The 19383-nt window shown below is 43.7% G+C and overlaps 1 protein-coding gene and 1 pseudogene across 4 annotated transcripts in view; one reads left to right on the top strand and one right to left on the bottom strand.

Moving 5' to 3' along the window:
* SHROOM4 (shroom family member 4) overlaps positions 1-19383 on the top strand; it is a 248898-nt gene that overhangs the window by 189480 nt on the left and 40035 nt on the right. For 3 of the 4 annotated variants that reach the window (XM_041740701.1, XM_041740702.1, XM_041740703.1), the window contains one exon: positions 17416-17550. In XM_041740701.1, the coding sequence (XP_041596635.1) occupies positions 17416-17550 (135 nt within the window). Of the gene's footprint in view, positions 1-14458; positions 14888-17415; positions 17551-19383 lie in introns of those variants that run through there. The other variant, XM_041740704.1, reaches the window with a different exon arrangement.
* Positions 6938-7037, bottom strand: LOC121483672 (annotated as a pseudogene).

Genomic DNA, 19383 nt, shown 5'->3' with positions numbered 1-19383 from the left:
CACACTCCTAGTTTCTAGATTCAACTGAATGTTACACTTCTCTACCAGGCTGTCTCCCAGATACATCATAATCTAGCATGCCCAAGGTGATTCTAAAGTACATATGGAAATATAAATCTATAAGATTAGTCAGGAAAGGTCTGAAAAAGAAAAGTAATAAGGGAGAAAGAGACCAGTCCTTTTGAAACATATTATAAAACTACGGCAATTAAAACTGGCACATGAATAATCAATGTGGACCATATGGATCCAATGTGGACCAACGTGGATCAATGGACCATAATTGGGTCTAGAAATTTATCCAAAGACAGAGTTTAGTACATGATTTTTTAAAAGATTGTATTTATTTATTCATGAGAGACACACAGAGAGAGGCAGAGACATAGGCAGAGGGATAAGCAGGCTCCCTATGGGGAGCCTGATGCAGGACTCAATTCTGGGACCCCGGGATCACACCCTGAGCCAAAGGCAGATGCTCAACCACTGAGCCACCTAGGCATCCCTAGTATATGATTTTTAATATATGATTTTATCTTGAAATAGTAAAGGTCTTTCTAAACAAGATACAAATGAAACCATAAAGGAAATAATTATTAAATTTGACTATACCAAAGTTAAAACATAGAGCAGCACAAAAACGCATTAACAAAATCTAAAGACAAAAAACTGGGAAGAAGGTTTTGCATCTGTAAGGGAGATTGTACCCTTTATATATAAAGAGCTATTGAGATTGAGAATCATTAAGGAAAATACCAACAAACCATTATTAAAGAGAAAAAAGGACCTAAATAGTCCAAAGAAAAAGAATGTTGGTCTATAAAAATCAATGAAAACAACAATCATCTTAAGCAACAACTCTTACCTTAAGATGCAACTTTCACCTATTGGAATGGCAAAAATCAGAGCATTCAGTATACATTATTTTTTGCAAGCATGTAGAGAAACACACTTTTACACCTTACTATATACTTTGCCACTCAAAGTGTGATCCTTGGACCAGCAGTATTTGTATCAACCCAGAGCTTGTTAGTAATACAGTCCCAACCCAGATCTACTAAATCAGAATCTGCATTTTAATGAGATCCCCAGGTGATTTGTTTGCACATTAGAGTTTGAAAAGCATTGCTGTAATACATTGTTGGTTGAAGTGCAAATTAGCATAACCTCTTTGGATTTCAGGAGACTTTTTATCACAAACATTCGCATATTCTGTAGAATGTAATTCCACTTCGTCTAATAGATATAATCATCTCTGTGTGTGAAGATGGACAGAGATATTCAATGTAGCATTATTTGTAAGAGCCAAAAAAAAAAAAAAGAAAAAATAGAGACAACCTCAGTATTCATTAATTGGATAAAGGTTAAAAAAACTGAACAAAATTTGCATGGTGCAATACTATGCAGTTATTAAAAATTTGTGGAAAAGTACATGCATATGTGAAATTATCTCCAAGATACATTGTTAAACACAAACATCAAGTTTCTGAACATTATTCTCATGTGCTTTCTTTGTGTTCTATTATTAAAATTCCCATTTTACAGATGATGTGAGGCAGAGATGTTAAATAACTAGCCCAAGACCATACAGCTAGCAGTGATGGATTCAGATCTAGACACTCTGGTTCCAGAGCTAATAAATCTTTTAATACTATACCATATTGCTACCCAGGGATAAACAAGAAAATGTTAACAGTGGTTTCCCCAGGAGTGTGGAGGGATCCATTTTTTATTGTTTATGTCTTTGTACTCTTGGAATGGAATGCCTTCTGTAAGTATTGTTTAAAAAAATACTTAAAAAATCAACTTGTGCAAAATTGATTTCTCTCCCCATTCTTCTGCTGGTATTGGTGACAGGCTGAATCATTTACTGAAGTGAGAAATCTGGCAGACATTCTGGACTCCCTCCTCTTGTTTACTCCTCACATCTGTCCAGTAAGACACCAAGATTTATTGGTTCTACCTCCCAGACAAGACAATTCTAAAATATACCTCTCCACTCTATCCTTGAATCAGAGATCACTTGGATTATAACATTTATTTCCTAGGTGATCCACCTGCCTCTTTTCCCCTACAAAATACCAACCAATACATCTTTCCAAAATGCAAATCTGGTCGTGCCACTGTCATACTTAAAATCTTACACTGGCTCCTCAGTGCCTGTGGGAAAACCCAAACCCATTGACATTAGTTCTGTCCAGCCTCCTTCTCTAGCCTTACCTCTCAACACCCCTCCTCTCACATCTTACTCTCAGAACCTTTTTTTCCACCCATTTCCATGATTTTCACATGTTACTTCTTCTACAGGAATACCTTTCATTTGGGTCAATCCCTACCCTTCCTCTAAGGCCAGACCTCAAACATGACCTCCTTTGTGTAGATTTCTTTGCCCGCAGGTTATTAGATGTTACGTATTGTGTACTGGGCAGGTGAGGATACTCTAAAGTTCTGTGGCCTCTCAGTGTTCTATAGGATATGTCTCCAGTGTCAAAGCCCTCTTGCTTGAATGCTGTGCATTCACACTCCTTGTGGACTCCCCAATGGATGTGATATCCCACAGCCTACTCCTCTAGCTCTCCCCCATGGCTAATTCAGTATATTTCCCTCCCAAGTCTCTTATAGGTCTCCAGCACTCTTCTTGGTCACCCAGAGCATTTGGGAGGCTTTCCCTTTTATTCTCATCTTTGGATTCATCCTCCTTCCCTCCCCATCCTTTTATCTCTACCTGTAGGCAAGGCAGGTTAGAATCCTGGTTAAGATCCTGGGCTCTGGAGCCAAGCTCCCTGGGTTTCTTTTTATTTTAATTTTTTAAAAATTTTTCATTTAAATTCAATTTGCCAACATATGGTATAACACCCAGTGCTCATCCCATCAAGTGCCCTGGGTTTCAATACTATCTCTGTGGCTTTCTACTTCTGTGATCTTGGGCAAGTTACTCAACCTCTCTCTGAGCTTCTGATATTCCCCTCTGTAAAATGGGGATGATGATAGTAGTGCTTGCTTCATAGGGCTGTTATGAGTATGAAATGTTTTACCATTTGGAACGCATAATAAATATTGTTTTTTTGAGATAAAAATGCCTAAATTCTAAAGTGGGAGAATCTTCTCAAATTGGCTTAGGGGGCAAGCCTCTTTCTCCTTTGGAGCTCTTTTCTACTAACAGTGGCTTGAAAGAGTAGGACCAAGTAGAGCCCCTCAGTGGCTCAGTGATTGAGCGTCTGCCTTTGGCTCACCTCGTGATCCTGGGGTCCTGGGATTGAGTTCCATATCAGGCTTCCTACAGGGAGCCTGCTTCTCCCTCTGCCTATGTCTCTGCCTCTCTCTGTGTGTCTCTCATGAATAAATAAATAAAATCTTTAAAAAGAAGAAAGATTAGGACCAAGTAGAGGTGAGATAACAAGAATCCACACCCCTTTTCAAGTCTCCTGTAATTCTGGTTTATTTCCCTAAATGGACAGATTGAAAGCTTTCTGAAGGCAAGGATCACAGAGCAGACTTTTTAGACTCTGGCTGCCACTAGACACATGGTAGACACAGAGTTTATTTCCATCACTCTTAAAATTAAACCCAGAGTCCTTACAATGAGCCACTTACCTGGCCCCAGGCTCCTTCCTCAACCTCATTTCCTACCCTTCTTTGTCTTATTCATTCCACTCCTGCCACCTTAGTTTTCATGCTATTCTTGCTATCGACTATGGCAAGCCAATCCTCTCTCAGAACCATCACACTTGCCGATGCCTCTGCGTAAGAACATTCTTTCCTCAAGTACGTGCCTCACTCCTTCCCTGACTTCATTTAGGCCACTGCTCAAATATTACCTCCCAGCAGAGGCCTTCCCTGACCACACTTTCTGAAATAGCATTGCCCCCCAACACACTCCTGTCAGTCTACCCCTTACTCTTCTTTCTCTGCCTTCATAGTACTTATCACAATCTGACATATATTTCATATTTTATATATTTATTGAGTTGAACCCCATGAGGACTGAAGTCTTGTCTGTTTTGTTCACTGCTCCGTCCCCAACATCTTGAGCATCTTGAATACTGCTTACTTGGCTCTCAATAATGAATTAATTCATTAATTCAAAGCTAGTCCCTATGTAGAAAGGGAAATACAAAAATACAACAGATTCCATTCACTGCTAGAATTTTGAATACTTTGTCATTTTCATTCCATGATTCTGTCTTTTAGCTTTAGTGTTTTAATGTATGAGTTTTGTTTCAATTTTACAAACATTACCTTGACAAAATTTAAAATCCAGTTTAAGCCAAGTCCAATTTTTAAAAAAGCAACTGATTTGTTTGTTCTTCAACCCAAGAGGAAGGAATGTGTATGATTCAGTGCATGAGTGCATGCATGAGAGAGAGAGAGAGAGAGAGAGAGAGAGTAGTTACCTGCAGTGAGGAAATTGACTAGGGAGTGGGTTGGGGAGGCATGAGTAGAGGAGTTCATGTTCCCCAGAAGGGAAATAATTTTGTTTCAATTGCTGCATTTTTTTTCTAAGTTGTTGTTTGAAAAACCTCTAAAAAAAAACCCCAAGGGGATCCTTGGGTGGCTCAGCGGTTTCACGCCTGCCTTTGGCTCAGGACGCGATCCTGGAGTCCAGGGATCGATCGAGTCCCGCGTAGGGCTCCCGGCATGGAGCCTGCTTCTCCCTCTGCCTGTGTCTCTGCCTCTCTCTCTCTCTCTCTCTATCTATCTATCATAAATAAATAAATCTTTTTTTAAAATCCCAAAATGAGAGCTAAAGAAATGGAAACCTTGAGCAACTAGGGGTTTGTAAATACATCAGATCAGGAAATTTCCCCAGGGCTCATGCAGGACATTGTGAACAATGTGAAAGCCTTTGTGGGGAGAAACTTCAGAAAGGGAGGTAGATATATGGCCGCTTTTCACCAGCTCATATCTCTTCCAAACAGGGAAGGTATGAGCAGGGAATTGCCCTCTTGGTTCTGGAACCTTCCTCACCAGGAAGGAGTACGCTCCCACCTGTCCCTGGAGCCCAAATTCTATTCAGGCAGCCGCCTCTACTATGTTCACAGCCACTGACAGTTGAAGAGAGGCTCCCAGCCTGCCTTGGAAGACAAGACCCCACATAAGTAATGCATCAGCAGCCAGTATTTTAAAGAAGTCATTTGAAAATCTGTTCTAAAATGCATGGTAGCATTCTTTAGAGTGATGGCTCTCCAACTTGGGTGTGCATCAGAATCACTTGGAGAGCTTATTAAAATTCAGATTGCTGGGCCCCACCCCTAGAGTTTCTGATGCAGGAGGGCTGGAGTGGGGCCCCAGAATTTCATTTCTAATGAGTTCTCAGGGATGCTGATACTGGTCTATAGAAGAAACTTGGAGAACCACTGTTTGGGGAGAAAAAACACAGGAATTTGGAAGTGAAGAAAACTGTGTGTGTGTGATTCACTTCACCTCTGTGCCTGAGTTTCTTCTTTCCTGGAGTGGACTTTATAAGGTGGTTGTAAGGATTAAATGGAATGGTGTCTATGAAAGGTCTTTGTGAGCTGTATATACAGCATGCAAATATTAGCAATTAGATGGCTTGACAAATGGTACTTGCTGCCATACCCCCCACCAGACTTTCCTGTGCCTTGTCCCCTCTCCATGCACTTTTGTCCCACCAAGTTCATTAGGCACCTGGGAAGAAACTATACCCCAGAAGGCCTTGAGTAGTAATTTTTTTCAACCGCCTAGGCACAGCCTTGATGCTGACCCATGACTTGACCTTTCTTTTCCTTTGCCTGCTCTCCCTTCAACTTGCTCCTTATTATTCCAGCCCTGGCCACCTCTCACAGCAAAGAACAGCTCCCAGGACTAATATTGAGGTAAAAAACTCTCAGATGGAGTATTTATTTTTTTAATTAGTAGAATAAACAGAGGAATACACTCCCAAGCACCAAAGCATTTTGCTAGTTGGTGGGCTCTAGGTTGATTTACCTGAGGGCAAAATCCAGATGTTTGAAATAGTTAAGTGGAATTACAAGTATAATTGCAGATTCCTAAATGTATCAGACAGTTGTATCGGACAATTGTCAGGGTAAATGATTTGTTCATGTAGAATGGTGTCTTTTTTCTTTGAAAGCCATTCTCATTAGACTGTAATACATGTGTAGTGTAGAAAGCTTTGAAATGTTTTAAAGGTATAAAAAACAATAATCACCCTTAATTCCACCACATGGAGATAAATACCTACAGGTAAGTTATTAGGGTATTTTTATTTAGCCTTTTAATATGCATATGATTGTATGTGAATATATATGTACATGCACATATATTTTTTGAATTGGGCTGGCACTACAGAGGTTTTTTTGTTTTTTGTTTTTTTTGTATATTTTTATTGGAGTTTGATTTGACAACATATAGTATAATACCCAGCTCTCATCCCATCAAGTGCCCCCCTCAGTACCCGTCACCCAGTCACCCCATCCCCCCACCCATCTCCCCTTCCACGACCCCTTGTTCATTTTCCAGAGTTAGGAGTCTCATGTTCTGTCACCCTCTCTGATTACATACAGGTTTGTATACTTCTTCTTTCGCTTACTGTTATATTATGAGCCTCTTCCAGGATCATTAAGTAGTCTTAAGAAATATGGTTTTTAATGGCAGACTATTATTCCTTCATGTAGATGTACAATACTTCACTTAACTCTTCCTAAATGTTGTACAGTTAGGATATTCCTGTTTTTAGCATTATAAATATCCCTGCAGTGGATGGCACTTCATGTTCATAAATCAATGTGTGCATCTCTAATTGCTCTCTTAGGATAGAATTCAATGAGTGGAAAGACTGGATCAAAGGGTAGAAACATTTTTTTAAAAAACAGATGTAATTCATACACCCTAAAATTCATTACTTTTAAGTGTAATTCAGTGGCTTTTAGTATATTCACAAGGTTGCCCAACCAGTAACACTGTCTCATTCCAGAGGAGAAAAATGGAGCGCTTCATAAATTTGCATGTCATCCTTTGCAGGGGCCATGTTAATCTCTGTATCATTCCAATTTTAGTATCTATTGGCTGAAGCAAGCACAGTAGGAACATTTTGATGTCTCTTGATATGGCACATTTCCCTCTAGCAAATGTATCCCCATCCTTTCTCAATCAGCAATGTGTAAGGATGCCTTTTTCCCTGCAACTCTGCTGACACATAGTTAAAAACTATATATTGCCAATATAATTGAAAATGGCATTTTATTGTTTTGTCTCTTTGATTAGCTTTTCTTCTTCTCCTACCTGAACTCTAGCTTTTCTGTGGCACCCAGTCATCCACCCTCTTTCCTTTGTACACATTTACTTTGGGCAGAGGCATTGGCTGCTTTCTCTTGGGATAATGACCCCATGTCCATCCCTGACCAAATATCTTTCCAGCATTGCAGCCCAGACATTAAGCTGCTTGCTGGGCATGCCTATCTACATAATTTGACAGCATCTGAAACAAATTCATGTCAAACATTTCTCCTGAAGCCAACTCCTGCTCTGACTTCCCCACCTTGTTGATTCTGTCTCCATGTCCTCTCTCATGTCTTTCCCTTCTGCTCCATCCCCACTGTCTTGCTCTAGTTCTGCCTTTGATGGTATCCCTTGGGCAAGCCTTGATCCCTTCTCTGTGCTTTCAGCATACAGCCACATAATTCATCCTCCACATGACAACCAGAAGAACCTTCCTAACGTACTGCTTTTACCATATGGCTCTCCCATCCTGGAACCTGCAAAGCCTCTCTCTTGCTTATTGAGTTATATAAAGTAAATGCTTTACCCCTGACACTTAGGGACACCACCCCCCATACTCTTACATCATTTTAATTTTACTTCCTGTGCCTTAGAGAAGCCATACATTCTTCATTCACCATATTCCTGCTTTTACCACTCATGTTTATGCAAAACCTAGCATGACTTCTCTAGTCTCCTCCAGGTCAAACTGAGTCTTCAAGTCTCTGCTCAGAGGCACTATAAAGTCTTCCTTGATTAACCAGCTGTGCTTTCTCCTTTCTTTTTCTTAAATATTTTATTTATTCATGAGAGACACAGAGAGGCAGAGACACAGGCAGAGGGAGAAGCAGGCTCCATGCAGGAAGCCTGATGTGGGACTCGATCCCAGGACTCCAGGATCCCGCCCTGGGCCAAAGGGAGGCGCTCAAACCACTGAGCCACCCAGGCGTCCCTGTGCTTTCTCCTTTCTTAAACACTCATTTTGTCAGCATCTCCTTCATGACATGACATTCTGGTTAGGGTTTCGTGGTTACTTGGGTATTTATATTCATCCCCTATCACATTACAAATTCCCTGAGCACAGGGATTTTATCTTCTTCATTTTGACATGTCCCATAGTACCTTCCTATCTACCTTAAAGTAGATGGAAGCTCCACAAATGCTTGAATAAAAGAATAGTGAAGACTGCCAACTTTTTCTTTAAGAACTACTAATGACTCCATTTTGGGAATGAATTTTGTGCTAAGAAGGTACAGATGCCAGATGACCCAAATGTCATGGCTTTTTCCCCCTCACTCTCCACATTCAATCCATCAATAAGTACTGTTAGCTCTACCTCTTCAAGATATATCTACTCCAGCTTCTTTTCTCTGCCCTCCTGTTTCCTCCCTAGAACAAACCACCATTATCTCATACCTCCGAGAGCTTTTTCAACCAGTTCCCTGGATTCTATTCTTATCCTACCTAAATCCATCATCCAGGTGAGATTTTTCTAAAACTTCAATCATGGCAGTCCCTGGCTTAACAATGTCCAGTAGTTTCCCACTGCACTGAGAATTAAATGTATACTTCTTACCTTGGCCTTTGAAAATACCACGATCTGGCCTTATCACTTTCCCAACCTCATCTCCTCCTGCTGTCCACCTAACTCCCTGTGGTCCTGAAACTCTGATGAGCATTGGACCTTCCTCATTGTCATGTTTGCTCAAAGCAGAGTGAGTGGGTACTGTTGGTTCTACTGGGGTACTCACTATTGTTGGCTATTGTCCTAGGGCTTCATGTACTAAGTAGTGAAGATGAGTTGAAGAGTAGCCAGAAGTAATTCTAAGGGCTTTGAGACTTGACTTGGGGTGAAACTTTTAAGATGGGATTCCACCATCCTCCTGAAAAGTGGTATCCCTGATACTGAGTTTAGCTGAAGAAGGCATTTGGCTTGAAGGAAAAGGAAAGGAGATCTTGCATTATTCCCATAATCTCCTTCCCAAGGGATACTACAAATATTACTGATAGAAACCAGAGCTGGAGGACAAACATTCTCCACCTTTTTTATCACTCTGGGTGTTGGTTTAGGAAATTGGGCATCGCAGAAGCTGACTCAACAGATGGTGCTCTGTGAACCTATTATCATTTTACCTCTGTGCTTTCCTGAAGTTTCCCTCAGGCCTCTGGCAGTGCCCTCTTACCTTTTGTATATACAAGGAAAGTGAGAAAAACTGTCTTTCATTATTCAGAGTCTTGACTTGCTCCCCTTGCTTCTAGAAGCTGTGAAATATGCATTGGCAACCTCCTTGCCTTTGGGATCATTGACAAGAAACAAGAGTATGACGGATATGTCTTATTAAACTATACAGAGAAAAACTAAAATATGCTCTCCAGCCCACTCTGAAAGAGAATTACAAGTACTGTGTTTCCACAGTACTAAGCACTTTTTTAAGCCCCTAATATTTGCAAAGCTCTCCTGCATCATTCACAGTTTTCCTTTTTCCATCCTTCTTTAGAAAATGAGGCGTCCCCACATTTCAAAGATTCCAATGTGAAAGTGAATACATGAAAACAGAAGGTGAAATATAAAGGCCCTAATCAGATGAAGTATCACTATCTCCTTGGAGAGCCAGAAGGCACCCCTTGACATGCACCACAGCATTTGAGGAAGTCTTTATTTCCACCACAACATTCCCTTTCATACTCACTACCCTGGGTCTCCTTTAGCCAGGGATGGACCCTGGGGTGGAGGGTAGAGGGTGGAGAGAGGGATTCATCGGATTTACACGAAATAACTTGACCTGAGTATTCAGAGAAGTGAGGGGAGGTTGGAGGAGCTGGGGAAGGTGGGAAGGCAGAACTATACCAAAGCCCCTTCTACATAAAATGCCCAGATTTCAGATGATGAGAATTTTAACTTTCCCAGACTGACAAGAAGGCCACTGTCGTACAAGTTGTCTTTAAAATTATAGGAGGTTGGCAATTTACACATTTAGTGCAATCCCTATCAAAATACCATGGACTTTCTTCAGAGAGTTGGAACAAATCATCTTAAGATTTGTGTGGAATCAGAAAAGACCCCGAATAGCCAGGGGAATATTGAAAAAGAAAAACAGAGCCGGGGGCATCACAATGCCAAATTTCAAGTTGTTCTACAAAGCTGTGATCATCAAGACAGTGTGGTACTCGCACAAAAACAGACACATAGATCAATGGAACAGAATAGAGAACCCAGAAATGGGCCCTCAACTCTATGGTCAACTAATATTTGACAAAGCAGGAAAGACTATCCACTGGAAAAAGGACAGTTTCTTCAATAAATGGTGCTGGGAAAATTTGACAGCCACGTGCAGAAAAATGAAACTAGACCATTTTCTTACACCATACACAAAGATAAACTCAAAATGGATGAAAGATTCTTGTGAGACAAGAATCCATCAAAATCCTAGAGGAGAACACAGGCAACACCCTTTTTGAACTCTGCCACAGCAACTTCTTGCAAGATACATCTATGAAGGCAAGGAAAACTAAAGCAAAAATGAACTGTTGGGACTTCATCAAGATAAAAACCTTCTGCACAGCAAAAGAAACAGTCAACAAAACTAAGAGACAACCTACAGAATGGGAGAAGATATTTGCAAATGACATTTCAGATGAAGAGCTAGTATCCAAGATCTATAAAGAACTTATTAAACTCAACACCCAAAAAACAAACAATCCAATCCTGAAATGGGCAAAAGACAGGAACAGAAATTTCACAGAGGAAGACATAGACATGGCCAACAAGCACAAGAGAAAATGCTCCACATCACTTGCCATCAGGGAAATACAAATCAAAACAACAATGAGATACCACCTCACACCAGGGAGAATGGGGAAAATTAACAAGGCAGGAAACCACAAATGTTGGAGAGGATGTGGAGAAAGGGGAACCCTCTTGCACTGTTGGTGGGAATGTGAACTGGTACAGCCAATCTGGAAAACTGTGTGGAGGTTCCTCAAATAGTTAAAAATAGATCTGCCCTATGATCCAGCAATTGCACTACTGGGGATTTACCCCAAAGATACAGATGCAGTGAAACGCCGGAACACCTGCACCCCAATGTTTATTGCAGCAATGTCCACAATAGCCAGACTGTGGAAGGAGCCTCAGTGTCCATTGAAAGATGAATGGATAAAGAAGATGTGCTCTATATATACAATGGAATATTACTCAACCATTAGAAATGACAAATACCCCCCATTTGCTTCAAAGTGGATGGAACTGGAGGGTATTATGCTGAGTGAAGTAAGTCAGTCAGAGAAGGACAAACATTATATGATCTCATTCATTTGAGGAATATAAAAAATAGGGAAAGGATTGGTGAAGCTCTTGCTTCTCTGGGAAAGGAATAAAGGGGAAAGAAGAGAAAATGAGTGGGAAATATCAGAGAGGGTGACAGAACATGAGAGACTCCTAGCTCTGGAAAATGAACAAGGGGTAGTGGAAAGGGAGGTGGGCGGGGGGATGGGATGACTGGGTGACGGGCACTGAGGGGGGCACTTGATGGGATGAGCACTGGGTGTTAATGCTATATGTTGGCAAATCGAACTCCAATAAAAAATATACAAAAAAGTAAATAAAAAATAAAATAAAATTATGGGAGGCTAAACTTGGTCATGTAATCTGGAACTCAGCACTGCTAAGTGAGAGGATGCCCCTTTTACCCCCCACCTCATCTCCCAGACTCTTTCCCAAATCCCAAATTGGCCAAACTGCTTGTGCTCCTCTCTTAAGTCCCTTTGCCTACAGATTTTTCAAGTATATGCGATCTCTGTCCAACCTGCTTATCATATCACCTCATCCAGTGATTCCCCTGCCCATCCAGTGATTCATCTGCCCATCCCCACCCCACCTCCCTACCTCAGCAAGTCCCATGAACGCACTTGCACCTCTTGTCATAATTTTCTCAACTTCACCTGGCTACGGAGAGGGCCAGACTATTATCAAACTCATTTTTCTTTATTTTGTTAGGAAGTGGGGATCAGCAGGCCTCATCAGGGAAGCACTTTTAGACACTGGGTAGCTGAATGGAAGGAGGAAGGCACTCGGTGACCAGAAGATTAGGAGAGCCTGGGTGCCGAGGCCTGAGTAAAGACGTGAGAAGAGACAGTTTATCCTGATAATTTTTCCGACCAGGAATTATCCTGTAGTGTACTGTTAAAGGTACTGTGTTCCCTAGTGTATTGTCAAGGAATGGTGATCCAACCAGCAGTATCAGCATTATTGTAGAGCTTGTGAGAAAGTCATTTCTGGGGTGCGTAGGTGGCTTAGATGGTTAAGCATCTGTCTTTGGCTCAGGTGCTAATCCCAGGGTCCTGGGATTGAGCCCGCATGGGCCTCCCTGCCCAGCGGGGAGTCTACTTCTCCCTCTCCCTCTTCCCCTCCCCCTGCTTTTGCTTGCTCTCTCTCTCTCTCTCTCTCTCTCTCTCTCTCTCTCGCTCTCTTTCTCACTCAAATGAATAAATAAAAAATCTTTTTAAAAAAGTCAAATCTGAAGCCTACTCTACACCTACTGACTCAGAATCTGCATTTTTACAAGATGGCCAGGCTATTAGTATGCCCACTAAAGTATGAGAAGCTCTGTTCTAGAGTACTAGGTTTTGCTTTTGAACATTGTTTTATTTTCTAAATTTTTTATTAAGTTTTTTATTTGATTCCAGTGGAGTTAACATATAGTATTCTATTAGTTGCTGGTGTAGGATATAGTGATTCGACAATTCCATACAACCCCCGGTGCTCATCCCAAAAAGTACACTCCTTAATCCCCATCTCCTATTCACCCACCCCCCTACCCATCTCCCCTCAGGTAACCACCAGTTTTGAACCTTCTTTTAACTAGTCATTTCTCTTTCATCTTTATTTGGATCGAAAAAGTTACTTTTCTTGCTATTAAGAGTACTTTGCCCATTATTATTTTGGGTAGAAGATAATATTAACTGCAGGTGCCGTTTACTAAATGCCTGCAGATGAGAAAATGGAAGCCCTATGACATGCCTAAGGCCAAACAATTAGTGAGTGGTAAAGCTGAGACTCTAAGCCAGATTGATATGCCCATAAAATCCCCATCCTTTCCCTATACAGTACTAACTACCAAAAGAGGACCTCTGGACTTATTTGGACGGCACCTGCCTTTTGAGAAATAGATAATAGCTCAACCCAGACTTGTCTAGGCAGTACAGAGGGAAGAGATGACTTCTCTCAAGTCCTACAGTCATGATTTCGCTAGAAAGGAATGGCCTGGATATACTTCTTGTCCTGAGGAGGCTCATGTAAGCCCTCTTGGGCCAGAAATTGCTGGAATTATGACCAGAGGCCAAGGGAAACTGGAACAGGGATCAGGATTATTACGAAGGGAACCCCCTGCCCCCAACTCTAAATCCCTGAGAGAAATGAAACTCTGGTGCCTGACTTTGGGCTTCGGATATACAACAAACTCATGTGGGGGCTGCTCTGGTCTCTGGCTGTCACACAGGTCAGTGAGGACATCATTTGAAGCCCTGGCCTGGGGCCCAGGACTATTACATCATAGCATGCTATAGCTGGAAGGGTTGTTTGTTTCAATGGAGTGCAATGTTTTATTTTGCTGAGAGGAAACAGAAGCTCAGAGGGGGCAGTAAGTTGTCAGAGGTCAGAGCAAATTCATAGCAGAGCAAGAGATGCCAACTCCAGGCACCACTATTCTGGAGTTGGAGTGTCTGCTGGAAAATGAAGTTTTCAAAAAGAAAAAAAAAAAGAAAATGAAGTTTTCCTTGTATTTGCTCAGGTGCCCATAGGAAGTGCAGACCCTGTAGAATATGACCCAGACTGGTTTGTAAGTCTTGCTGTCTCAGCAAGACCTTTACCCTGGAAAATCTCTAGGTCACTTGCCCCCAGCTATGTAAAACCAGCTGTAGTACTGACTACTTGCTCTTTGGGACCTGAAGGCTGCTCAGCTTGGCTGATCTCTGGGGCCCAGAGGACCTACGGAGATGGCTGGGTGGGGTCAGCTCAGTTCAGGAAGCTCAGGAATTCTTTTAAGTGTATGTGTCTGGGGTATTTTTCTCTCTCACTTACATGTATTTTTAAAAATTCTTTTTAGACACTCGCTTTATCTTTCCCAAACATCATTTCCTTGCTCCTTTCCTGAGTTCTAGCGGTGGCTGGGGGCCCAGCTTCCTTATTGGCCCCTGAGCTATGGAAGGGGTTGGGCCAGGCTCAGAGGAGCAGGCTGGAGCTGGGAACAGGGGGGCTGTTTATGCTGCTGGAACGGCCTTTCATCCTTTCCTTTGCCACCAGGGTACTGGCTGGTTTCTGGAGCAGTGTCTTCATTCTTGTCCTGCTCTTGACCCTGGCTCTTGGCCCCAGAGGTGGTGGCCACGTCTAGGTCCACCAGCTGATGGCCATACCTTGCCTTCAGTGCCACTCCCCTCTGTCCTTGGACCTGGGACCTAACTGTGCCTGAGCCCCTTGGATCACACTCAGGAGCTTGGGCTGACAGCCCCTCATCTCAGGAGGTCTTAGCAGGAAGGCAGATGGGTCCTAGCTAAGGGAAGCTCTGGCCTGCAGAAAGAAGCCCTGGGGGCTGGAGGGGTTGGTGGGCACCTGAGCTGCCCTGGATACCCACCTTTCTCCTAAGCCATCTCCCCACCAGGGGCAACTTTCATGGTAGGTACCGCTGGTAGCCATGGCTGCCGCCCCTCTTCCCCCTTCTACTTTCTCTCCTCAACATCCCTTTCCTTCTGCTTCCAAAGAAAGGAATTTTGGGATAATGAATGATGGGGTATATGCCAATGACAGTACCTGAGCCAGCCTTGGAAGAAAAGGCAGACACAGGCGCCATTCCCTCATGGCCAGGCCTGGAGCTGCATGGTTGGTGGTTGGCATTTTCTTGCCTCTCTGCTCATTTCTCTTCATCCCTCTTCCCCACCACCTAAAGAGGGTATGGTTTAAACTCTCGGACCACCGCAACTTTCCTTTCCTGACTGCTTCTTGTGGAAAGAGGTAGGAGAAGCCTCAGGTATTCAAGCTTGTTGAGACAGGGCCCTCTTTGGGGAGGAGGGGCCACAGGGTATCCTAGAAAGGACTGGAGGTTCTGAGCCTCATTCTCGTGGCAAAGCAATTTCAGCATTCTGTGTCTCTGTTTCCTCATCTGGAAAGTGGAGATAATAAAAGCTCTTACTGATAAGGTCAGAGTGAGGACCAAATCAAGTAATGGATGCAAAGTGCTGAGGGCCTGGCACATCTTCAGTATTCAATTAACGGTCCACATGCGTGGCTCATAGTAAGTGGCAGTACATAGTACTTTCATGAGCTGCTTTATACACAGTTGTGAATGGCTGACCAGCAGATAATAGTAGCTGGAAAGATTTCTAGCATCATGGCTTAGTGCGTGAGACTCTGGAATAGTACCCTACCTCCTCCCCCACCAAGATCTTCTTCTGCCTCCGGTCTCCCCACTGGGCACTCTGAAACCCATAATAGAACACTGTAATTAAAAGTGGGGGCCTTGCTTGGCTTTCCTCCCCATAAATCCTACCCGGGGCCACTGACTTTTGGCCGCTCTGGTTCCTGACCTTCGGCCAGCAGCTTCCCCTGCCCTTCCCCTTCACCTCCTTGTCCGGGTCTGGTCTGTTACCATTCAACACCTGTTTTTCCCCGGGAAGGCCATCCTCAAGACTACCTTTTTAGGCCTCTGGCCTCTAGAGCTTCACACTGCTGGGATTTTTCTGTGTTTCCACTGGAGTGAAGGCCCCTCCCAGCTGGGATGGAATGCAGCTCAAGTCTAGCCACTACTGCTCCTGGGAGGTAGAGAGCTGATTTATCACAATAGATGACAAGCTTGTCCAAAATAGGGCCCCTTATCCTAGTCGACTCTGTATCCTCAGTGTCTAGTATGGAGCTTGCCATGGTAAATGCCTACATAAATTAGTAAAGAAGCTATCATCTCTCAACTCACTCATTTCCTTATTTCTCATCCTTTTCTCTTACTCTGTCATTCATCTCTCTCTACCACCCAATGCCCTCTACTATGTATTTCTCTATAATCTCTCTGTTTTTCCCCTTTCTGGCATTTGTTTTTTCTTGGTAACCTCTCTCACTCTTTTCTTTCTCATCTACCTGGTCCTATTGACATCCTTTGCTTGCTTGCTTTCCCTCCCCCCTCCCTCCCCCACCCACCTCATCAGTCTTCTCCTTATCTTCTGTCACTACCCATGTCCCATATGTGCTCTTGTCCATCTCATTCTTCCCCACTTGCAAGGGTGGCATCTGTTCCTGGGGAATGTACCAGAGGACAGGAATGGGTCATGTCTAAGCCTGTTGGTGCAAGAGTATGGTTGCAGCCTCCAGCGCCAGACAGATCCTTGTGGTTGCATCCAGGGCCTTGGCCTCAGACCCAGGTTCTTTATGTACCCCTGCCTGCCATGCTGAGCAGCCAGTCTCCTCTGTCAGCCTGGCACTACGCCATTTGCTACTTTGTGCTATTTTCTCTGGCAAAAGTTGGGGCTCCTTGCTCCCACCCTTTCCCTACAAACCTGGGCATCTCACCTCTGTGCCCATCTTATCTTCCACTCTCTCAGTGCCTTCGCCATGCTTCCTTTGAATTAGCTCTATCACTCTCACTAATCTGTAAACTCCCAAGGGCAGAGACTAAGGGTGCATCCCCAGAACTGTGTACAGACTGTACCTAGTAAACAAGGAAACATCTAACAAATGCTTAACATATGAACAACTGAAAATTGGAGGATTTGCAGTCTAGTGTTGACTTGTTTGAACCTCTCAATCACTTGCCTCTTCTTTTCTCAGAGAAAAATGAGAAGATTGGCCAGATGGATTTTTTTTTTCCTCAACAAAGACATAGCGTAGCTTACTGTTTATTGGGCAGCAGCACTCATTTTTTCCACAGGTACTTAATGAGCATCTGGTATGGTGTCTGACACTGCTGTGTGGGCTTGGGCTACACCCATGAGCAAAACAGCCCTGTGAAGCCAATACTTTGAATGTCCATACTTCACCCTCAGGATGAAGGAGATTTGAGTGCTGGGAGCTGAGGAGGGCCACTAAGATTCCTTACCAGCTCCTTGCAAGATGTTCTACTTCACTTAAGGGAAAGAGGGGGTGGGGGCGGAAGCTGCATGGGAAGTGATTTCAGCTCTGGTTCCCTAAGCTGACTTCCTGTCCCTTTATTGCTGTAGGAGAAACGCCCCTGTCAGTAGGCCGCATTCATGGCATGTGGCCAAGCTGCTGGAGGGATGCCCTGAAGCGGCTACCACCATGCATTTCCCCTCTGAAGCCTTCAGCTTGTCTTGGCATTCCGGCTGCAACACAGGGTGAGTCTAGAACCCTCCCCTCAAGATGGGCTGGAGGGTAGACAACTTGGCCATCCCCCTACCTCTGCTCTAGTCCCCACTGTGTGTTGCAGACCCCAGAGCGCTATAGTGGAAAATGGAGTGGGACTCCGTAGTGCCTGGGTTCTAGTCCTAGGCTACTTACTGCTAATCCTCTGTGACTTTGGGACAGTCCCTTCCCTTCTAGAAAATGCTTCTTTGCAATACTTACCTCACGTGGCTTGCCAGACACCACACTCTACTGCTTTTCATCCTATTTCAGTGGCTGCTCCTTCGCAGTCTTTTTACCTGGTTCTTCCGAATCCCGCCCCCTCCCCCCTTTCCCCTGGTCTCTTAATGCAGGAGTGCACCAGGGCTCAGTTTTGGTCCTCTTCTCTAGCTACAGTGACTCGCTGGTGATCTCATCCAGAGTTTATCAGCTCTGTCACTGAGCCAAAGCCTTCAGACTGGGCACCTTCCTGAATAATAGGGTCCGGTCCACTTAAAAGCCATGAGGCTCTCTCAATTCGGTAGGCCCGGTATTGTCTGTTGTCAAAAACAGCTGCGCAGAAGAGGCAAGAACTTTGTCTGCAAACACTCAGAGCCAGCAAAGCTGACCTTTCTCTTCCACAACAAGATCTTCCCTCTCAGGAGGAATTTCTGTTGATGAAGCCAAGCATTGAGTTTGCCCTAAGTCAGTGACTTTATTTGGCAACGGAAGACAGGAGCTCCAAGCAGAGGCAGAGGCAGTGTTGTTCTAGAAGAATACACTGAAACATATTCTGAGCTTGGCTCCTCTTTGAGTGGGGGTGTGATTGTTTGCAGCAGGAAGGATGGTAGGGTGGGTAACAGGTTCCCTTGCCAACAAGGAATTGATGGATTCTTAACCCGGGGGTCAAGTTTGCAGAGTGGGTAAGGGGCAAGAGCAAGCATTAAGGAAAGCTGATCCAAGGGGCTCGTGGGTCCCTGCCACCACTCAGTTCTGGCTTTCTGAACTGTGGCCTTTCTGAGAACAGTCTGTGACCTCTGGGGTTCTAGTCATAGGGATTACTGGCATGACTTGGCTCACTTTGGCTTTGTTTGTGGGAAATGGTACTTAAAATTCAAGATTGTGTCTGATCCCAGCCCCTTCCTTGGTCTCCCGGGTATGGTTTTGCTGTGGGGATGAGGGAGGGATGGGTAGGCAGGGGCAATGATACTGAGGACACTAGTGGTGCAGAGGGTGCTGACAATAGCAATTAAAACAAAAAAGCAAAAGAGCAGTAGCTACCGTGTATTGAACCTTTTCTAGGAGCCCAGGCTGTGACAAGGGCATCACATTTATTAACTGCTTTTACCCACAAAGCAAGCCTCTGCTACAGATATTATTATTAGTCCCATTTAACAAATAGTATAGCGGAAGAGCTAAGAGGTTGGACTCACAGCGACTTAGGTTCAGATTCTAGCTCTGCTTCTTAGGCACCTTCGTGGGCTTGTCAGTTTACCTTGCTAAGCTTCCTTTCCTCTAAAGTGGAGATAATAATATCTCCCCTTCAGTTTGAAATGAGACATTGTAAAGTGCCTGGTACATCATAGGTCCTTGGTAAATGGTCAGGATTGCTATGGTCAAGAAGAGAACAGGTTGCCGGAATTCCAGCCCTGTCTGGGTCACAAGCTACAGCTGGGTGATCTTGAGAAAATCACCTCCTCAGAATCACTTCCTTTTGAGCACTTGCCTGACTCCAGAGGTTCTCAAAAGTGTGGTCCCTTGGACCAGCAAGTAGTACCACCATCACCTGGGAACATGTCAGAGGGAAAAATTCTCAGGATCCACCCAGATATAGCACTCTGGGGCTA

This window comes from Vulpes lagopus, chromosome X, assembly GCF_018345385.1.
Source record: "Vulpes lagopus strain Blue_001 chromosome X, ASM1834538v1, whole genome shotgun sequence".
NCBI lineage: Eukaryota > Metazoa > Chordata > Mammalia > Carnivora > Canidae > Vulpes > Vulpes lagopus.
Note: the sequence above shows the minus strand (reverse complement) of the source record. Positions and strands in the feature narration are given on the sequence as shown.